General features: G+C 43.3%; 1 protein-coding gene across 1 annotated transcript; it reads right to left on the bottom strand.

Moving 5' to 3' along the window:
• Positions 1–6954: 6954 nt before the first annotated feature.
• LOC130122587 (early growth response protein 2b-like) lies at positions 6955–12395 on the bottom strand. The gene is made up of 2 exons (XM_056291517.1): positions 12384–12395; positions 6955–7929 (listed from the first exon to the last, which is right to left on the bottom strand). Exons 1-2 carry the CDS (start codon positions 12393–12395, stop codon positions 7066–7068), a joined length of 876 nt encoding a protein of 291 aa, XP_056147492.1. The 3' UTR covers positions 6955–7065.
• Between the last annotated feature and the right edge of the window lie 9035 nt (positions 12396–21430).

Raw genomic sequence — 21430 nt, 5'->3', positions numbered from 1 at the left:
AGATTAGCATTTTTGGTGAAGCCCTAAAATGAAAAATAAGAATAAATGTGAGTACTGAGTGATAGTAAACATGTTATGGTTACAGTGAGGCTGCAGCTCTTGGGTGTGGCCAGGGAGTAAATATCTGAACAGACGGAGATATCACTGCTTTTTCTGTAATGAACCTGAAACAAACTCACTTCTACTAAGCAACATGCTCCACCACAAAGCCATGCATGGCTGTATCACATGACGTTGTTTCTTTCCAGATTAGATGTCAGGCCTTCCAATAAGCTGATGTGTGCATTCATGTAGACCTCTTACAGAAAGATTGAACTCTAGGTTATGAAGTGTTATTTATGTCAGAAGTGTTCATAAGAAAATAATTTTGTTGCACGTTGTGTGTCTTGGGAGCGAGATCCTGCTCTGGTGCTCTCCCTGAGCTTTCTTCCTAGTCTTTCTCCCTGTTAAAGGTTTTTAGAGAGTTGCTCCTTATCCGATGCGAGGGTGGAAGGGCAGGATGTTGTGTTGCTGTAAAGCCCCCTGAGGCAGAGTTGTAATTTGTGATACTGGGCTATACAAATAAAACTGACTTGACTTAATGGATTGAATGATCTTTTGAAGTGTTGGTTGGTTTCAGGTTTTACATTTCATATATATATGCACAGGATCTTGTAACAGAACTGCCACTACAGAACATTACATTTAAACAGGTACTATGTTTGTCACTACAGGGACCCTTGTGTAAATGTGAATGAGGTCTTGCTCATGTTCATTCTAGAAATAAATATGTTGACAGGGGCCTGTCCACAATTCTCTCCTAAATCAGAGGTTTCATAAGTATGCCTTTTGTCTAGTTGTATTTATTTGTTTTTTTTTGGATTGTGCATGATGAATATTGTAGTTGTGTTGACAGTTCTTGCCATAAGTTTTGCCAAGCAGGCTTCTGACCAGCACATCGCTGGTTCAGATCCTCGGTTCAAATCCCCTGGTCAGTGAGCTTTTCTCTGACCGGCTGTGGTAGACCGGCTGAACTGGGCCTCCCAGCATGTCTGTGGGGGCACGAGGCAGCTCCCAGTTGTTTGAGCTAGATGAGGAAATGGAAGATGGCTCTTTGCAAAACCTTCCTCATCTAAATAAGCGATCCTACATCATGGTGTTTTATTTACAATAGTCATATACAAACCAGCTGATGAAGAGGAAGTTATGGGGTTCTCTCATGGTGTTTTATTTACAATAGTCATATACAAACCAGCCGATGAAGAGGAAGTTATGGGGTTCTCTCATGGTGTTTTATTTGCAATAGTCATAGACAAACCAGCTGATGAAGAGGAAGTTATGGGGTTCTCCACAAGCACAAGAAAGTTTGTTTTGGGTTTCATTATTTTTGATCATGTTTTAATGGTTGTTTACGTTTTTGATTTGTTGAAAGAGAAGTTAGAGAGGCACAGGATGAAGCTCTGGTTTCTGATGGTGACACCACACCATGTCTGACAAAAACGTTTGTGACTTGTCTTGTGATTTAACCAGCTCATTTACTACTTTTAACTTGCTACAAATGATGAGTTAGAACGTTTGTTTTTACTACAACACAAGCCTAGAAAGGACCTGAAGGTGTAGCATCTTACTGCAAAATGTACCAGTGGCTGAAAAACACACCCTCACTGGTCGACGTGTTCGAGGCATGTAAGAAATAACCCTTTGAATATGTCTCCTGGCAATATGCTGAGAGGTAGAAATATGCAATGCTTAAAGTTAGGGGAGCACCGGTCTTCTTTTTCACCGCTGATGCCGATTCAGAGTATGAACGGTTAATTATCCAGCGATACCGAGTACTGATCCTGATCCATTACTTCTACTGAACAGTGTAGGTCATATGTTTGGGGTCAGTGGATAGACTGAGATAGAATTATTTCCCCCCATTAAAGAAATATAGCATTCCATGTGCCAAAAAGCAGTAAATAAAGCCATGTTGGTTTTAGTTTTAACATTTCAAATCTTCATTTTAGCCTGGTATTGGCTGATATCTGATCCCAGTATCAGGGCATCCCTATTCAAAGTTGTGAGGCCGATGTCGGAAATACATTTAAACCATCTAAGTTTTGAGGTATAAAATACAGTTGGCATCACAAGAATACAACATTTTATTGGAAAACGGCTGCTCTCAGAACATTTTACTTCAGTGCATTCTTCTACATTAGGTCAAAATCTATCATTTCAGTAATACACATGGCTTTGAGGTTGGGGGGGGGGTTGCTCATATTTTGGAGCCTCGGTACACATGGTGAAATAGTCTATGTAGTTCTTCACATACTTTCATTTTCACTGTGTTATTAGTGATATATCACAAATGGTAGTGAACAGTTGTGCCTGCACACAGGGGCAAGTGAGGCAAACCCCCACCTAAAATAGCCCTCCATCACAAAACTAAACAATCTCATCCCATGTTGCCACATTCTTTTTCACAAATGACTCTGCAGGAAATGTTGCAGTAGGTTCTTCTGTTCCATCAGTCAAAGTAATGTGTCAACAACTCTTGATATTTGAAATGAAATTTTGGGGATTTAATCTCTAGGAAAGTCTTTTTATGCATGCTGAAAAATCCAGGTAAGGAAATCACAGAAGGGTGAATCAGTTTGTCACTTGGATGAGTGATGGAACGTTTCTCCCACTAAACGTTTCCTGATGAACTGATTCACCAGAAGAGTGTGCAATTTCAAATGCAGGAGAGCTCAGCAACCTGCATCAGCAAGGAAATATTATTGAACCCTTTTGTCGAAGACAGCAACTACAACAAAACCTCATATCGATGCATCAGTGTAGAAGATTTGTCCCAAGTGAAGGATTTTCTTACCCGTGTCCCTGGCTCCTGCCATATCATATCATCATACGCCCGCTTTAATGGTTATCTATTCTACTCTGTCCAGCATCAATGCATTTCTGGAAAGAAGAAAAAAACCCTGAAAGACTAAATACACAAAACGTTGGCAATTAAACAGCTTGACCCACACAGATCAGACATTAAGATAACTCAAAAATGAATCAGCGAGTATCACAATGAAACATTGCACTGCGAATGTTCCTCAATAAAAAAAACAAAACAACTTTACGCTTTTTCCCCTGTTATGATCATTTTCAGGTTGCATAACCCCACCTATAGCCCTATAAAATCTACCCCCCTGCACTATAGGGGAGTAATGTTTAGGTATGGGTTTCCTCCTGGATTGCCACCTTGCCGTGGCGGAGAAGCTTGCATGTACCGATGATCCCTTGAGCTATGCCGTCCGGAGCTTGGATGGTCAAGGGGGAGGTTCCAGACGAAGCGCGATCCAGCAAAGACCTTAATGGCGGAACTGGTGGAAGATGTCTCCAGGTCACAACAGCAGTGAATGCGGATGAAGGCTGCAACAGGGTGGTCTCCAATCGTCTTGGTTCTCCATGCCATTGGACTTTGGCCACCCCCTGCCAAGGACCGTGTGGTGGCTGCAGGCGCATCAGCCTCTCCACCTAAAAAGCTGTTATGCACAGGCGTCCTCCCATCATGAGGCTCTGGGATCGGCCTCTAAGCCCACCAGAGGGACCCAGAAGGAGAACGGTCATACTCGACCCCGAGTGACCGCCGATGATGATGAGCTATGGGTCAATGTGAATGGGTCTACTTGTGTTGATAGGATACACAAGTAACGATCAAAATCCTGAATCCAGCTTGGCAGCAGAGGTTTGTGAACATGCAACTGTGAATAATCAAAGGGTGTAGGGCGGCTCTACATTTGGCGACTGAAACTGTTTTTGCCGACGCAGGCTGTTCAAGCATGAAGACTGGTTTTATCTCTGGTTTCGTTGTTATCTCGCGGAATCTTAAAGAAACACGTCGGCTCAAAAAGGAAGCAGAGAGTGCCGAAGAAGAGAACGAGCCTCGAGCCCTTTCACATTAGGATAATATTATGTGTACATTGCTTAGTGCTTGCTGTAACATATTTAGGCAAACAATATTGTTCAAATAATTAAAAACCAGGGGAACAATCTGCCCCCGATTATAGCCCCCCTGTGGCTTCAATCGGCGAGGACAGCCAGACGTCCAAGGGTAGCTGGAACTAGGTGCGAACGGTCGGCCAGCATGTTTTGCTGATACAGGCAAACATTTCCAGACCATGAAGGCCATGTGATAAAACATTTTAACAAATATATTTCTAGTAAATACATGTTTTAACAAATATATTGCTACACAGTAAAAAACGGAGTGTTAATTTAACTCCGAGAGTTTACAAATGGATCCTTTCGGGTCCATTTGTAAACTCTCGGAGTTAAATTAACACCCAGTAAGTTAAATTAACACTCAGGAAGTTAAATTAACACTTGGGAAGTTAAATTAACACCCGGGAAGTTAGATTAACCCTCAGGAAGTTACATTAACACTTGGGAAGTTAAATTAACACCCGGGAAGTTAAATTAACACTTGGGAAGTTAAATTAACACCCAGTAAGTTAAATTAACACTCGGGAAGTTAAATTAACACTCGGGAAGTTAAATTAACACCCGGGAAGTTCAATTAACCCTCAGGAAGTTAAATTAACACTTGGGAAGTTAAATTAACACCCGGGAAGTTAAATTAACCCTCAGGAAGTTAAATTAACACTTGGGAAGTTAAATTAACACCCGGGAAGTTAAATTAACCCTCAGGAAGTTAAATTAACACTTGGGAAGTTAAATTAACACCCGGGAAGTTAAATTAACACTCGGGAAGTTAAATTAACACCCAGTAAGTTAAATTAACACTCGGGAAGTTAAATTAACACTCGGGAAGTTAAATTAACCCTCAGGAAGTTAAATTAACACCCGGGAAGTTAAATTAACCCTCAAGAAGTTAAATTAACACTTGGGAAGTTAAATTAACACCCGGGAAGTTAAATTAACCCTCAGGAAGTTAAATTAACACTTGGGAAGTTAAATTAACACCCGGGAAGTTACATTAACACCCGGGAAGTTAAATTAACACTCGGGAAGTTAAATTAACACCCGGGAAGTTAAATTAACACTCGGGAAGTTAAATTAACACCCAGTAAGTTAAATTAACACTCGGGAAGTTAAATTAACACTCGGGAAGTTAAATTAACACTCAGGATGTTACTGTGTACTACAAATCTCGCACTAAGACATTTTTCTTTCAGTACAGCAATTGAGAGAAGTCATACAAATGCCAATGGCATAAACTGATTGTAGAACACCTGGGCTACCTACTGAACACCTGGGCTACCAACTGAACGCCTCGGCTACCTACTGAACACCTGGGCTACCAACTGAACGCCTGGGCTACCTACCTAACCCCTGGGCTGCCTACTGAACATCTGGGCTACCTAGTGAGTTTCAACCCCCTGTAACAAAATTAACGTGGCTCGGTTTCCTCAAACCTCATCCCCTCTGCTAACGCCGTCTTTCTGCAGTCTCCCTCCCGTTCACCTCCACCTCCAACCCACAATGACGTAGCTTAAATGCGTGAACATAATAAGGAATCGGAATCAGCACGTTCACCTGCTTCTATTTCATTTTTCAGTTAGAACAAGTCTGCAAAAGTTGTGCAAACTGAATATGTTATTTGTCTTGAAATCAAACTCGTTTCCTCTTCATATGACGTTTATACAGCAAGTGGGTTCCAGATGTGCGGCTGTAAAACCTTCTTGTGAGCACTACAGCCCATATCACGTGGCAGTGTTAACGGCCATCTAGCTCAGAGCCCAGTTACCTGTAGCCCACATTAGGACCCAAATGTTTCATCAGCTAATAATAATTACGTATTGTCCAAACCTCTTTAGTGGTCTAACATACACAATGCAGACCCATATAGTTTACGTGAATACTTTTGTTTTAGTTTTAGTCGTGGATATTTAAATTGAGATGTAATAATAATAATAGTAATAATAATAATAATAATAATACTAAATTGTCCCTAGGTATTAATGTGTGTGTGTGTGTGTGTGTGTGTGTGTGTGTGTGTGGGTATGGTCCTGTGATGGCCTGGCGGCCTGTCCAGGATGTCTCCCCGCCAGCCGCCCAATGACTGCTGGGATAGGCTCCAGCATCCAGATAATGGATGGATGGATAATATTATTATTATTATTATTATTATTAATGATATTAATAATAACAATATCAATAACATTAATAATATTGATCATAATAATAATAATAATCGTCATCATCATCATCGTCATCGTCATGTAGAAGTCAACTAAACATCCACTTTTCAACTCTAGGCTGTAGCCTAGATGTGTTGTGCAGGCTAAGACTTGGCTAAATGTTGTTGAAAAGTTCAGGTTTAGTGGACGTCTACAGTTCACTGTAAATGGTACCTTTAAAACAATGAAAAGGTTTCTCGCACCATATATGGACTTGCATTGTGTATCTGGAGTGTACTGCTCAGAGGAATCTTTCACAAACTCTGGTTTTTGAACAACATGGGGGTTTGGGTGGCGTCTTCATTCTCACATGTGGTTTCAGTCATGATCCAGGATCCAAGAGCAGATACATCAGTTCACTTGCATCCAAAACGAAGACAGCTCCGATGACAGGGAACCATCATGGCGCAGTGAGAGGCTTTTCTCGCCTTTCACATGCGGACATGAATGTGTGTTTGAAATCGATTTTGTAGAATTTGGCAGTGGTTTTGTGGGTTTTGTAGAATATGTGTTTATTTCACTACTGAGACCAAGCTCCCAGAAAAAGAAAACCTTCAGTGTTCACACTATGCACATTTTGAGCAAGCCCATGACAGCTTGACAGGCTTGTTTGAGCTACTGTTTGCTTGATCTAAGATCTTTAAATGTCCAGCATCCCAGTCTCCAACGGTTGTATTCAGTCCGCGAGGACATCCAACATCATACAGCCATGTAAGACTTGGCGCCCGAACAGTGTTGACACACATTCTAAATTGTGGTTCTGGAGGCAGCAGCATTGCACTGGCTGACTGACATCGTGGGTTTGTAGCTGCACATTAAAGCGTATGATCCTGCATCACAGAACGTTCCCGCACTGAACTGTAATGGGAAGTGGTTGTATGGCCTGCTGTGGCTCAGTGGCTGTGATAATAACTTACAGCTTTTTGTCCGCCTGTCTGAGGTGAATTCTCATGTGTCGCTGTCTCTCGTCACTCCTTGCAAACTTCCTCCCACACTGGTCGCATGAAAAGGGCTTCTCCCCGGTGTGCGTGCGGATGTGCGTGGTGAGATGGTCGCTGCGGCTGAAGCTCCGCATGCAGATCCGACACTGGAACGGTCTGAGGCCGGTGTGGATGCGAAGATGTCTGTTCAACTCGTCTGACCGTGAGAATCTTCGGTCACAGCTCTCAGCAGGACACGGGTATGGCCTTTCATGGACTGGGGTCTTGCTCGGTCGGTTGGGGTACTTTCTCGGTTTCAGAATTGGTCTAAGAGGGAGGTTCTGGTGGCCACTGAAAGCGGCGGCCATGGGGTTCTCGATGGCCGGCGCTGGTGCCCTGAGCGTTAAGTTCTTTATTGTGTTGAGTGGGGTGAGAGGTGGGGGAAACCTCAGAGAGTCCATCTGATACTTCAGCTCCGGGATGCCTGCCAGGCTTTCTCTTTGACAGCTCTGCTGGTAGAAGCCTCCGTACTCAGGCATGATGGAGAGAAGAGCAGAGCCATCAACAGTCGCTTTAGCAGTCGAGCTGTATGAGGGCGGGGGATGATAGGACACAGTGCAAGTGGTTGTTGCTAGATAGCCCGCCGATTGGTCCTGGAACATATTTCCGCTGCAGGAGTAAGGTTGGGTCGGATGGGTAGGCGCATACATAAGACTGATATCTGGCTGGCCAAGCGCCATTGTACTGCCCCCCTCATCCACTTCTTCCCCTCCTGCGTAAATGTTGGGAGTGCAAGCAATGGTGACGATGAGACAGACCTTGATAGGTCTTGTAATTATTACGTCGGCACTGAGCCCCTAAAGGACGTCTCAGGACTTCACGGTCGTCCCGCGATATTACACCCTAGCAGAAGTCGCCAGTGAAAGTCAGAGACACTGCGTTTACACGGATCTTGTGAGTTCTCCCAAGTTGCTCAGGAAAGGCAGTGTAGGTGCACTCTTTTCTTCCAACACACGGTCACCTGTTAAAAGTAGATAATGACATTAGGTTCAAACTTTTAACTACATGCATGCATCACTTTGCAGTTGCCTATGTGTTGATGGTGAGTCTCACTAACAGAATTAATATGGTTGTACACTTGTTAAGTGGCATACCGTGGCAAATGGAGGCCGTATAAAGTTTTTGTCATGGGGTCCTCCTTTGCTGTCTTGCCTACAGACCTATAGACCACCCAGGCTTCAACACCATCTGAACACTAAGACGCACTGAGCTACACTTACAAAGGAAACACTTGGTGTTTATTTTAACATGCGTTTCAAAAAAACATTTTTGGTGTTCGTTCTATAATTAAAAAAAACTACTAAAAAAGCTAATAACGTCTGAAAACATCTTAAACTAAAAACATGTTTCAAAAAACAAGCTTTGAGTTATATATTTTAACATTTATATCTGAAATAAAAAAGGTTTAAAAACCCAAACGGCACCCTGAGCACGGAAGTCAGAGCAGCGATGGCCCACATCACTTCCGGGAGCTCGAGGGGACAGAAACACTCTGCCATTCAAGTTGGGAAAATGTCATTTAGGATGGAAGTCTATATAGAAAAGGTACGCAGTGAGTTTATTTGAAATGTAAAATAGTAATTCTCAGACATAGCGCTTGTTAAAAGTCTGACAACATCTGTGTGTTGTTCTGTAAATGTGGTAGGACGAACTGAACTGTTAGTTGACATGAAAAGAGTAGTACATTTGCTAGTGACATTTTATTCATATAACATGCAAATCCTAATTCATGCCTAACATTCAAATTCCTAACATGCAAAATTCCTCATCCCAAATAATTCCTAACATAGCCATAACTATAATTCATAACATTTCTCATCCCTAACAATTCATAACATATTCATAACTATAATTCTTCATCCCTAACAATTCATAACATATTTATAAATATAATTCATAACATTCCTCATCCCGAACAATTAATAACATATTCATAACTATAATTCATAACACTCCTAATCCCTAACAATTCCTAACATTATTCATAACTATAATTCATAACATTTCTCATCCCTAATAATTCATAACATATTCATAACTATAATTCATAACATTTCTCATCCCTAATAATTCATAACATATTCATAACTATAATTCATAACATTCCTTATCCCTAACAATTCATAACATATTCATAACTATAATTCATAACATTCCTCATCCCTAACAATTCATAACATATTCATAAATATAATTCATAACATTCCTCATCCCGAACAATTAATAACATATTCATAACTATAATTCATAACACTCCTAATCCCTAACAATTCCTAACATTATTCATAACTATAATTCATAACATTTCTCATCCCTAATAATTCATAAAATATTCATAACTATAATTCATAACATTCCTTATCCCTAACAATTCCTATCACATTCATAACTGTAATTCATAACATTCCTCATCACTAACAATTCCTAATATATTCATAACTATAATTCATGACATCCCTAACATGCAGATCCTACATTCATACAACAGCCAGTCACCAGCAAAAGCATCTGAACATAGGAATCGTAGTTATTACAAGTTAGCTTACAAAGACATACTGCATTTCTGTTTTCATCCTATGTTGGAACTGCTTGTGTCTTGTGCACTATAACCTGCAGAGTACCAACAAGTCTTCATAGCTAAACTCATTTGTCAATGTGACTCAAAATGATGAAGGTTTGGCTGGTCCGGCACCTCTGCTGGCAACATGCAGAGACCTACAGCTTGTTGTGTTTAGGGGCTCAGTCCATGTAACATGCAATTAGCTGCATGTTCCACTTAGCTTCATGTATCAGCTGCAAAAACTGTGCACATTTAGGTTATTATTTAAGAAGTAATTCTTACTATTAAAATTTTTCAGATGTTTTCCTGGGCATTTGGGGGGCCCTCTGCTTGCTAGAGGCCCTTTTTTCATTTGAAACTATTGAAACTGCCAGCCCACGCCCATGCATCTGTTAGCTTACTGCCCCATTGTCTGGCCTGCCATTCACAGCATGGCTTTGTTTCTGCTACTTCTATTTCCTCTTCTTTAGGATTCTGATTTGAAAGTTTTTCTGACTAATAGAAAAGGTTTGAATTTTGTAGATCAACAAACCTGAGACTGTACTGCTGAATAATTGTGAAAATTCCTCCCCGTTTCAGCTTCATTTGATTTCCTGTCTCTTTTACCCCGTTATATTTCTCTTTAAACACAGTTGACGTGGCTGACAACGAGTTTCCCTCTACCCTGTGTCATACTCTATACTACATCCACCCTGTGTATCATGCTATCCATACTACATCCACCCTGTGTATCATGCTATCCATACTACATCCACACTGTCTATCATGCTATACGTACTACATCCACCCTGTGTGTCATACTATCCGTACTACATCCACCCTGTGTATCATGCTATACGTACTACATCCACCCTGTGTGTCATACTATCCGTACTACATCCACCCTGTGTATCATGCTATCCATACTACATCCACCCTGTGTATCATGCTATCCATAAGACATCCACCCTGTGTATAATGCTATCCATACTACATCCACCCTGTGTATAATGCTATCCATACTACAGCCACCCTGTGTATCATGCTATCCATACTACATCCACCCTGTGTATCATGCTATCCGTACTACATCCACCCTGTGTATCATGCTATCCGTACTACATCCACACTGTGTATCATGCTATCCGTACTACATACACCCTGTGTGTCATACTATCCATACTACATCCACCCTGTGTATCATGCTATCCATACTACATCCACCCTGTGTATCATGCTATCCGTACTACATCCACACTGTCTATCATGCTATACGTACTACATCCACCCTGTGTGTCATACTATCCGTACTACATCCACCCTGTGTATCATGCTATCCATACTACATCCACCCTGTGTATCATGCTATCCATAAGACATCCACCCTGTGTATAATGCTATCCATACTACATCCACCCTGTGTATAATGCTATCCATACTACAGCCACCCTGTGTATCATGCTATCCATACTACAGCCACCCTGTGTATAATGCTATCCATACTACAGCCACCCTGTGTATCATGCTATCCATACTACATCCACCCTGTGTATCATGCTATCCGTACTACATCCACCCTGTGTATCATGCTATCCGTACTACATCCACACTGTGTATCATCCTATCCGTACTACATACACCCTGTGTGTCATACTATCCATACTACATCCACCCTGTGTATCATGCTATCCATACTACATCCACCCTGTGTATCATGCTATCCGTACTACATCCACACTGTCTATCATGCTATACGTACTACATCCACCCTGTGTGTCATACTATCCGTACTACATCCACCCTGTGTATCATGCTATCCATACTACATCCACCCTGTGTATCATGCTATCCATAAGACATCCACCCTGTGTATAATGCTATCCATACTACATCCACCCTGTGTATAATGCTATCCATACTACAGCCACCCTGTGTATCATGCTATCCATACTACATCCACCCTGTGTATCATGCTATCCGTACTACATCCACCCTGTGTATCATGCTATCCATACTACATCCACCCTGTGTATCATGCTATCCATAAGACATCCACCCTGTGTATCATGCTATCCATACTACATCCACCCTGTGTATAATGCTATCCATACTACATCCACCCTGTGTATCATGCTATCCATACTACATCCACCGTGTCATGCTATCAATACTATCTCCACCCTGTGTATCATGCTATCTGCACTAGAGCCATCCTGTGTATCATGCCATCCACACTACATCCACCCTGTGTTTCATGCTATCCATACTACATCCATCCTGTGTATCAAGCAATCCATACTACATCCACTCTGTGTGTCCTGCTATCCATACTACATCCACCCTGTTTCATGCTATCCATACTACATCCACCCTGTATCATGCTACCCATACTACATCCACCTTGTGTATCTTCCTCCACCCTGAGTGTCATGCTATCCATACTACACCACCCTGTGTATCATGCTATCCATACTACATCCATCCTGTGTATCATGCTATCTATACTACATCCACCCCGTGTGTCATACTATCCATGCCACATCCACCCTGTTTATTTTCCTCCACCCTGTGTGTCATACTATCCATACTACATCCACCCTGTGTATCATGCAATCCATACTACATCCACCCTGTGTACCATGCTATCCATACTACATCTACCTTGTGTGTCATGCTATCCATACTAAATCCAACCTGTGTATCTTTTTCTACCTTGTGTATCATGCTTTCCATACTTCATCCACCCCGTGTATCTTTAGGAATACTACATGCAAAACATGTAGAAACTTTATCAACTACTGCAACAGTATTTTATTTCTATTTTTTTTCCTTTAGGGATGGGACTTGGCAAGTTAGAACTGTGAACTGAACCAGTGTTGCTGCTATATTTCGTCTATTTGGAGTCAGTTTCAAATTTATAATATTTCAAAATATTTCTTGTTACTCTTTTGTCCCTTCTATATCAGTGCTGGACAGCCACGTGCGTTTTCCCTTGTCTGATATACATCTAAGCTCGTGTAGCAGACCGAGGACACTGCAGTTTAGTTACAATAATAATAATAATAATAATAATTTTATTTATATAGTCCTTTTCTAAATGAATGTTACAATGTGCTTCACAAAAAACAAAACAACATATAACCAGACAAGGCAAAAATAAGAGTAAGATCAAATAAGAGTAAAAATAAAAACAGTAAAGATAAAACCAAATATCAAACATTTGTAAAAGCTTTCATAAAAAGAAACATTTTAAGACGAGATTTAAAAGAAGCTAGAGACTTGGTTCGTCTTAGTTCAGCAGGAAGAGGGTTCATAGTGTGGGGTCTTAACAGCAAAAGCATTTGTGACAAACATAGTCCTGGGAATAACCTGCAGGGATAACAAGCAGGAATAACCAGTAGGGATAACCTGCAGGAATAACCCCGGCAGGAATAACCAGCCGGAATAACCTGAAGGAATAACCCCAGCAGGAATAACCAGCAGGGATAACCTGCAGGAATAACCAGCAGGAATAACCCCAGCAGGAATAACCAGCAGGGATAACCCCAGCAGGAATTACCAGCAGGGATAACCTGCAGGAATAACCAGCAGGAATAATCCCGGCAGGAATAAACAGCAGGGAAACCAGCAGGAATAACCTACAGGAATAACCAGCAGGAATAACCAGCAGGAATAATGAGCAGGGATAACCAGCAGGAATAACCCCAGCGGGAATAACCAGCAGGGATAACCAGCAGGGATGACGCTGTTTAAATCGGAGAGTACTGCTGGCGTCGTGTGTGGCTACCGCTTCTCCCACCGTCTTGTCTTTCCCCTCACCGTCCCGTTTTTTTTTCGGCCCACCGTGCTAGCCTCCTAACTAGCTAACTGGCTAACCACCACCCGGCTAACGTTAGCTTTAGTGCATAGATTATTGACTGTTAAATGACCTCACGGTTAAAAATAAATATCCACTCCCCCTTATGAGTTCCACGTTCGAGCCACTCGCTCACGCCATGGTGTTCACCAAGCTGGACCTGCACAGCACGTACCACCTGGTGCGCATCCGGGAAGGGAATGAATGGAAGACGACCTTCAACACCAACCCAGGGCATTTCGAGTACCTCGTTATGCCCTTCGGCCTCACCAACGCCCCGGCCGTCTTCCAGGCGTTGGTCAACGACGTGCTCCGGGACATGCTGAACACGTTCGCGGTGGTGTACCTGGATGACATCCTCGTGTTCTCCAGGACTGAGGAGGAACACCACCAGCATGTCCTCCTGGTCCTCCAATGGCTGGTGGAGAACAGGCTCTTTGTGAAGGCCGAAAAGTGTGTGTTCCACTCCGCCTCCGTAGAGTTCCTTGGCCACATCGTGGAGAAGGGGCTCGTCCGCACCGACCACAGGAAGACCCGAGCGGTGGAGGAGTGGGCACGGCCCACCAACAGGACACAACTCCAACGCTTCCTGGGGTTTGCAAATTTCTACCGGCGCTTCATCAGGGGTTTCAGCTGTGTGGCCGCCCCCCTCACTGCACTCACCTCCACCCTCCGCCCCTTCTCCTGGACCTTGGAGGCGGAGGCCACCTTCTCGGCCCTGAAGAGGCTGTTCACAACGGCTCCAGTGCTCGCTCAACCGGACCAGTCCAGGCAGTTCATCGTGGAGGTGGACGCATCGGACGCGGGCATCGGAGCCGTCCTCTCCCAGCGGTCGGAGGAGAACCAGAAGATCCACCCATGCGCTGCCTTCTCCTGGCGTTTCAGTCCTGCGTAGAAGAACTACGACATCGGCAACAGGGAGTTGCTGGCTGTGCACACCGCCCTAGAGGAGTGGAGACACTGGCTGGAGGGAGCAGGGCAGCCGTCCATCGTATGGTCCGATCACAGTGGACGGCTAAGAGGCTCAACCCCAGGCAGGCGCACTGGGCTCTCTTCTTCAGCCGGTTCGACTTCACCCTCACCTACCGCCCGGGCACCAAGAACGTCAGGGCAGACGCCCTCTCCCGTCTGTTTCCCGAGGGGTCCCCTGACGCTCCAGACACCATCCTTCCCCCGGCCCGGGTGGTGGGTGTCGTCACCTGGGCCATCGAATCAGTGGTGAGAAGGGCCCAGCCCGACCCAGGCAATGGACCCCGGAACCGGCTATTTATGCCTCCCTCTGTCCGGCCCCAGGTGCTGGAGTGGGGCCACTCCAGCCGTTTTGCCTGCCACCCCGGTGTCCACCGAATGGCGGCCTTCATCCGCAGGGGTTTCTGGTGGCCCACCATGGAGGCAAACACCAGGGAGTTCGGGGCTGCCTGCATCACCTGCGCCCGCAGCAAGGCTCTCCATCGCCCTCCAGCAGGTCTCCTGCGCCCCCTTCCTGCGCCCGGCCGACCTTGGTCCCACATTGCCTTGGACTTTGTAACTGGCCTCCCCGTGTCCCAAGGCAATGACACCATTCTGACCATTGTCGACCGGTTTTCCAAGGCCGTCCACTTTGTTGCCCTCACCAAACTCCCCTCTGCAGCGGAGACGGCGGACCTTCTCATCTCACATGTCGTCCGACCCCATGGGATTCCCCTGGACATTGTCTCTGCCCGTGGTCCGCAGTTCACTTCTTAGGTGTGGCAGGCCTTCTGTAAGGGGATTGGGGCCACGGTCAGCCTCTCCTCCGGGTATCACCCCCAGACCAATGGGCAGGCAGAGCGGGCCAATCAAGCCCTGAAGGCGGCTTTGCGTTGCGTTACCACCAGCAACCCCGCGTCCTGGAGCAAGTAACTGCCCTGGGTAGAGTACTTGCTCAACTCCATGGAGAGATCGGCTACCGGTTTGTCCCCCTTCGAGTGTTCTCCGCTCTGTCTGCTGGCATCCTCTGCTGCCACCGTAATCTTCATCGCGGCCCCAGACACTCCCATCATCTACATCCTTCCACTAACCCCGATACGACATCCCACATCCAAATCCTATGTTCCCACCGCCCCCCTCCACTGCACCCCCCCACACTGCTAACCTGGACAACCTCAGACCTCTCCAGCATGCCCCCACTACGTTGCCCTCTCATTCGATCAACCTTGCCCTCCTTAACACCCGATCACTAAATAACAAAGCCCTTATCCTACATGAAACAATCACTGATAATTCATTTCACTTTCTCCTGCTCACTGAAACCTGGTGAACTTTTCTCCCTCAACGAAGCACCCCCCCCCCCCAGGTTTTGGCTACATCCCGTCGTGGAGGTGGTCTTGCTTGCTTATTCAATCAGAATTTCAGGACCACTGAGCTCTCACTCCCCACCGTCTCATCATTTGAATTCCTCGCTTTTAAAACCTGCTCAATGGCTGTCATTCTCATCTACCGGCCACCCAACCCAAATCCAATCTTTCCTCTCTGACCTCCCTGAACTCCTCACAATAGCCTCATCTCTCTCATCACACCCACTACTGCTTGGTGATTTTAACATCCACATTGATTTACCCACCTGTAAGTTTGCATCAGAATTCATCACTCTATTGGACAATTTCAACCTCACCCAGCACGTCACTTTCCCCACCGATGTGAAAGGCCATATCCTTGACCTGGTCTGCTCTGTCAATCTACCGGTACACAACATCCATCCATCCCCATTTCCTCTGTCAGACCATAATCTCCCCCAGTTCACTATTCCATCCCCAACTCCTCGTTCACACCTCCTCAGAGACATGACATTACACAATACTAAATCTATTGATCCCCTCCAACTCTCTGATCCGCTCTCCACTTGGAACCAGCCTCTACCTCACCAGATGATCTCACCAATCACCTCAACGCCACTCTGTCTGCCTCCCTCAACACACTGGCCCTTCTCAAAACAAAAAGTCTCCTTCAACACCTTTGCACCCTGGTTCACATCTGAGCTGAAACAGACTGCCCGCCAACTGGAACTACTTGTCAAGAAAAAATCTCACTGTACATCAAGAAGCCCACAACCTCAACCTCTCTGCCTACAAAGATGCCCTCACCGCCGCCAAGTCTGTCTGTTTTTACACCATCATTAGTGATTCCAACCATAACCCCCGCACCCTCTTCGCCACTGTGAACAACCTCCAAGTCCCGTGCCGATGTCCTCTCCAACTCTACTCCTGAACAATGCAACTCATTTCTCAAATTTTTTGCAGACAGAATCACCGCTATCAACAAATCCCGGTCCCCTGCATTTGACTCGGCAGCACCTACTCCGGCCCCTCTTCTCCCCATTCCTCTTGACCTCCCTAACCCTCCACCTGATCGCCGACTCTCCCGGTTTGTTCCAGTTGCCCCTACCACTATCTCTGAACTCATCAGCTCATCAAAATCCACAGCCTGCTCCCTTGATCAAGTCACGGATGATGGACGATGCCATGGAAGTCCATAGTCCAAAAAGTAATGAATTTCATAGTTCACCATACCATGAACATAGTAGTCCAACATGTCTGAACTTCATAGTCCAACCTGCCTGAATTTCGTACTCGAAAATGCCTGAACTTTATAGTCCAATATGTCTGAAATACATATTGCAACATGCCTGAACTTCATAGGCCAACAAGTCATGAACTTCATAGTCCAACATGCCTGAACTTCACAGTCAAACAAGTCATGAACTTCATACTCCATCATAACATGAATTTCATTGTCCAACATACATGAACTTCATAGTCCATCATGTCTGAACTTCATAGTCCAAGAAGTCATGAACTTCAGAGTCCATGATACCATGAACCTCATAGTCCAACATGTCTGAACGTCGTAGTCCAACATGCCTGAACTTCATAGTCCAACATAACTGAACTTTATAGTCCAACATGCCTGAACTTCATAGTCCAACAAGTCATGAACTTCATAGTCCATCATAACATGAATTTCATTGTCCAACATACATGAACTTCATAGTCCGACATGTCTGAACTTCATAGTCCAACATGCCTGAACTTCATGGTCCAACAAGTCATGAACTTCATAGTCGATCATGCCTGAACGTCATAGCCCAACATTCATGAACTTCATAGTCCATCATGTCTGACCTTCGTAGTCCAACATGTCTGAACTTCATAGTCCAACAAGTCATGGATCATGGACGATGCCATGGAAGTTCATAGTCCAAAAAGTAATGAATTTCATAGTTCGCCATACCATGAACATAGTAGTCCAACATGCCTGAACTTTATAGTCCAATATGTCTGAAATACATATTGAAACATGCCTGAACTTCATAGTCTAACAAGTCATGAACTTCATTGTCCAACGTGTCTGAATTTCACAGTCCAACATACTTGAAATTCATATTCCAACATTCCTGAACTTCATAGTCCAACATGTCTGAAATTCATAGTCCAAGAAATTAGGAACTTCAGAGTCCATGATACCATGAACCTCATAGACCAACATGTCTGAACTTCATAGTCCAACATGCTTGAAATTCATAGTCCAACATTCCTGAACGTCATAGTCCTACATGTCTGAAATTCATAGTCCAAGAAGTCATGAACTTCAGAGTCCATGATACCATGAACCTCATAGTCCAACATGTCTGAACTTCGTAGTCCAACATGCCATGAACTTCATAGTCCAACATGTCTGAAATTTGTACTCCAACATGTCTGAACTTCATATTCCAACATGCCTGAACTTCATAGTCCAACATGCCTGAACTTCATAGTCCAACATGCTTGAAATTCATAGTCCAACATTCCTGAACTTCATAGTCCAACATGTCTGAAATTCATAGTCCAAAAAAATATGAACTTCAGAGTCCATGATACAATGAACCTCATAGTCCAACATGTCTGAACTACGTAGTCCAACATGTCTAAAATTTGTACTCCAACATGTCTGAACTTCATATTCCAACATGTCTGAACTTCATAGTCCAACATTCCTGAACTTCATAGTCCAACATGTCTGAAATTCATAGTCCAATAAATTATGAACTTCAGAGTCCATGATACCATGAACCTCATAGTCCAACATGTCTGAACTTCATAGTCCAACATGCTTTAACTTCATAGTCAAACATGCTTGAACTTCATAGTCCAACATGTCTGAACTTCATTGTCCAACATGCCATGAACTTCATAGTCCAACATGCGTGAACACTATAGTCCATCATGTCTGAACTTCATATTCCAACATGCTTGAACTTCATATTCCACCAAGTCAAGAATTTCAGATTCCAACATGCCATGAACTTCATAGTCCAACATTCCTGAACTTCATGGTCCAACATGTCTGCAATTCATAGTCCAACATGTCTGACGGTCAAAGTTCAACATGCCTAAATTTCATAATCCAACAAGTCATGGACGATGGACGATGCCATGGAACTTCTTAGTCCAAAAAGTTATGAATTTCATAGTCCATCATACCATGAACTTCATCGTCCAACATGCCTGAACTTTTTAGTCCAACAAGTCATGAACTTCATAGTCCAATAAGTTCATAGTCAACATGTCTGAACTTCATTTTCCAACATGCCATGAACTTCATAGTCCAACATAACTGAACTTTATAGTCCAACATGCCTGAACTTCATAGTCCAACAAGTCATGGATGATGGACGATGCCATGGAAGTTCATAGTCCAAAAAGTAATGAATTTCATAGTTCGCCATACCATGAACATAGTAGTCCAACATGTCTGAACTTCATAGTCCAACCTGCCTGAATTTCGTACTCCAAAATGCCTGAAATTTATAGTCCAGTATGTCTGAAATACATATTGCAACATGCCTGAACTTCATAGTCCAACAAGTCATGAACTTCATAGTCCATCATAACATGAATTTCATTGTCCAACATACATGAGCTTCATAGTCCGACATGTCTGAACTTCATAGTCCAACATGCCTGAACTTCATAGTCCAACAAGTCATGAACTTCATAGTCGATCATGCCTGAACGTCATAGCCCAACATTCATGAACTTCATAGTCCATCATGTCTGACCTTCGTAGTCCAACATGTCTGAACTTCATAGTCCAACAAGTCATGGATCATGGACGATGCCATGGAAGTTCATAGTCCAAAAAGTAATGAATTTCATAGTTCGCCATACCATGAACATAGTAGTCCAACATGTCAGAACTTCATAGTCCAACCTGCCTGAATTTCGTACTCCAACATGCCTGAACTTTATAGTCCAATATGTCTGAAATACATATTGAAACATGCCTGAACTTCATAGTCCAACAAGTCATGAACTTCATTGTCCAACGTGTCTGAATTTCACAGTCCAACATACTTGAAATTCATATTCCAACATTCCTGAACTTCATAGTCCAACATGTCTGAAATTCATAGTCCAAGAAATTAGGAACTTCAGAGTCCATGATACCATGAACCTCATAGACCAACATGTCTGAACTTCATAGTCCAACATGCTTGAAATTCATAGTCCAACATTCCTGAACGTCATAGTCCAACATGTCTGAAATTCATAGTCCAAGAAGTCATGAACTTCAGAGTCCATGATACCATGAACCTCATAGTCCAACATGTCTGAACTTCGTAGTCCAACATGCCATGAACTTCATAGTCCAACATGTCTGAAATTTGTACTCCAACATGTCTGAACTTCATATTCCAACATGCCTGAACTTCATAGTCCAACATGCCTGAACTTCATAGTCCAACATGCTTGAAATTCATAGTCCAACATTCCTGAACTTCATAGTCCAACATGTCTGAAATTCATAGTCCAAAAAATTATGAACTTCAGATTCCATGATACAATGAACCTCATAGTCCAACATGTCTGAACTACGTAGTCCAACATGTCTAAAATTTGTACTCCAACATGTCTGAACTTCATATTCCAACATGTCTGAACTTCATAGTCCAACATTCCTGAACTTCATAGTCCAACATGTCTGAAATTCATAGTCCAATAAATTATGAACTTCAGAGTCCATGATACCATGAACCTCATAGTCCAACATGTCTGAACTTCATAGTCCAACATGCTTTAACTTCATAGTCAAACATGCTTGAACTTCATAGTCCAACATGTCTGAACTTCATTGTCCAACATGCCATGAACTTCATAGTCCAACATGCGTGAACACTATAGTCCATCATGTCTGAACTTCATATTCCAACATGCTTGAACTTCATATTCCACCAAGTCAAGAATTTCAGATTCCAACATGCCATGAACTTCATAGTCCAACATTCCTGAACTTCATGGTCCAACATGTCTGCAATTCATAGTCCAACATGTCTGACGGTCAAAGTTCAACATGCCTAAATTTCATAATCCAACAAGTCATGGACGATGGACGATGCCATGGAACTTCTTAGTCCAAAAAGTTATGAATTTCATAGTCCATCATACCATGAACTTCATCGTCCAACATGCCTGAACTTTTTAGTCCAACAAGTCATGAACTTCATAGTCCAATAAGTTCATAGTCCAACATGTCTGAACTTCATTTTCCAACATGCCATGAACTTCATAGTCCAACATAACTGAACTTTATAGTCCAACATGCCTGAACTTCATAGTCCAACAAGTCATGGATGATGGACGATGCCATGGAAGTTCATAGTCCATAAAGTAATGAATTTCATAGTTCGCCATACCATGAACATAGTAGTCCAACATGTCTGAACTTCATAGTCCAACCTGCCTGAATTTCGTACTCCAAAATGCCTGAACTTTATAGTCCAGTATGTCTGAAATACATATTGCAACATGCCTGAACTTCATAGTCCAACAAGTCATGAACTTCATAGTCCATCATAACATGAATTTCATTGTCCAACATACATGAACTTCATAGTCCGACATGT

The sequence above is a fragment of the Lampris incognitus genome, chromosome 13 (genome assembly GCF_029633865.1).
Source record: "Lampris incognitus isolate fLamInc1 chromosome 13, fLamInc1.hap2, whole genome shotgun sequence".
NCBI classification, from domain to species: domain Eukaryota; kingdom Metazoa; phylum Chordata; class Actinopteri; order Lampriformes; family Lampridae; genus Lampris; species Lampris incognitus.
This window is presented reverse-complemented; position numbering and strand designations above follow the sequence as displayed.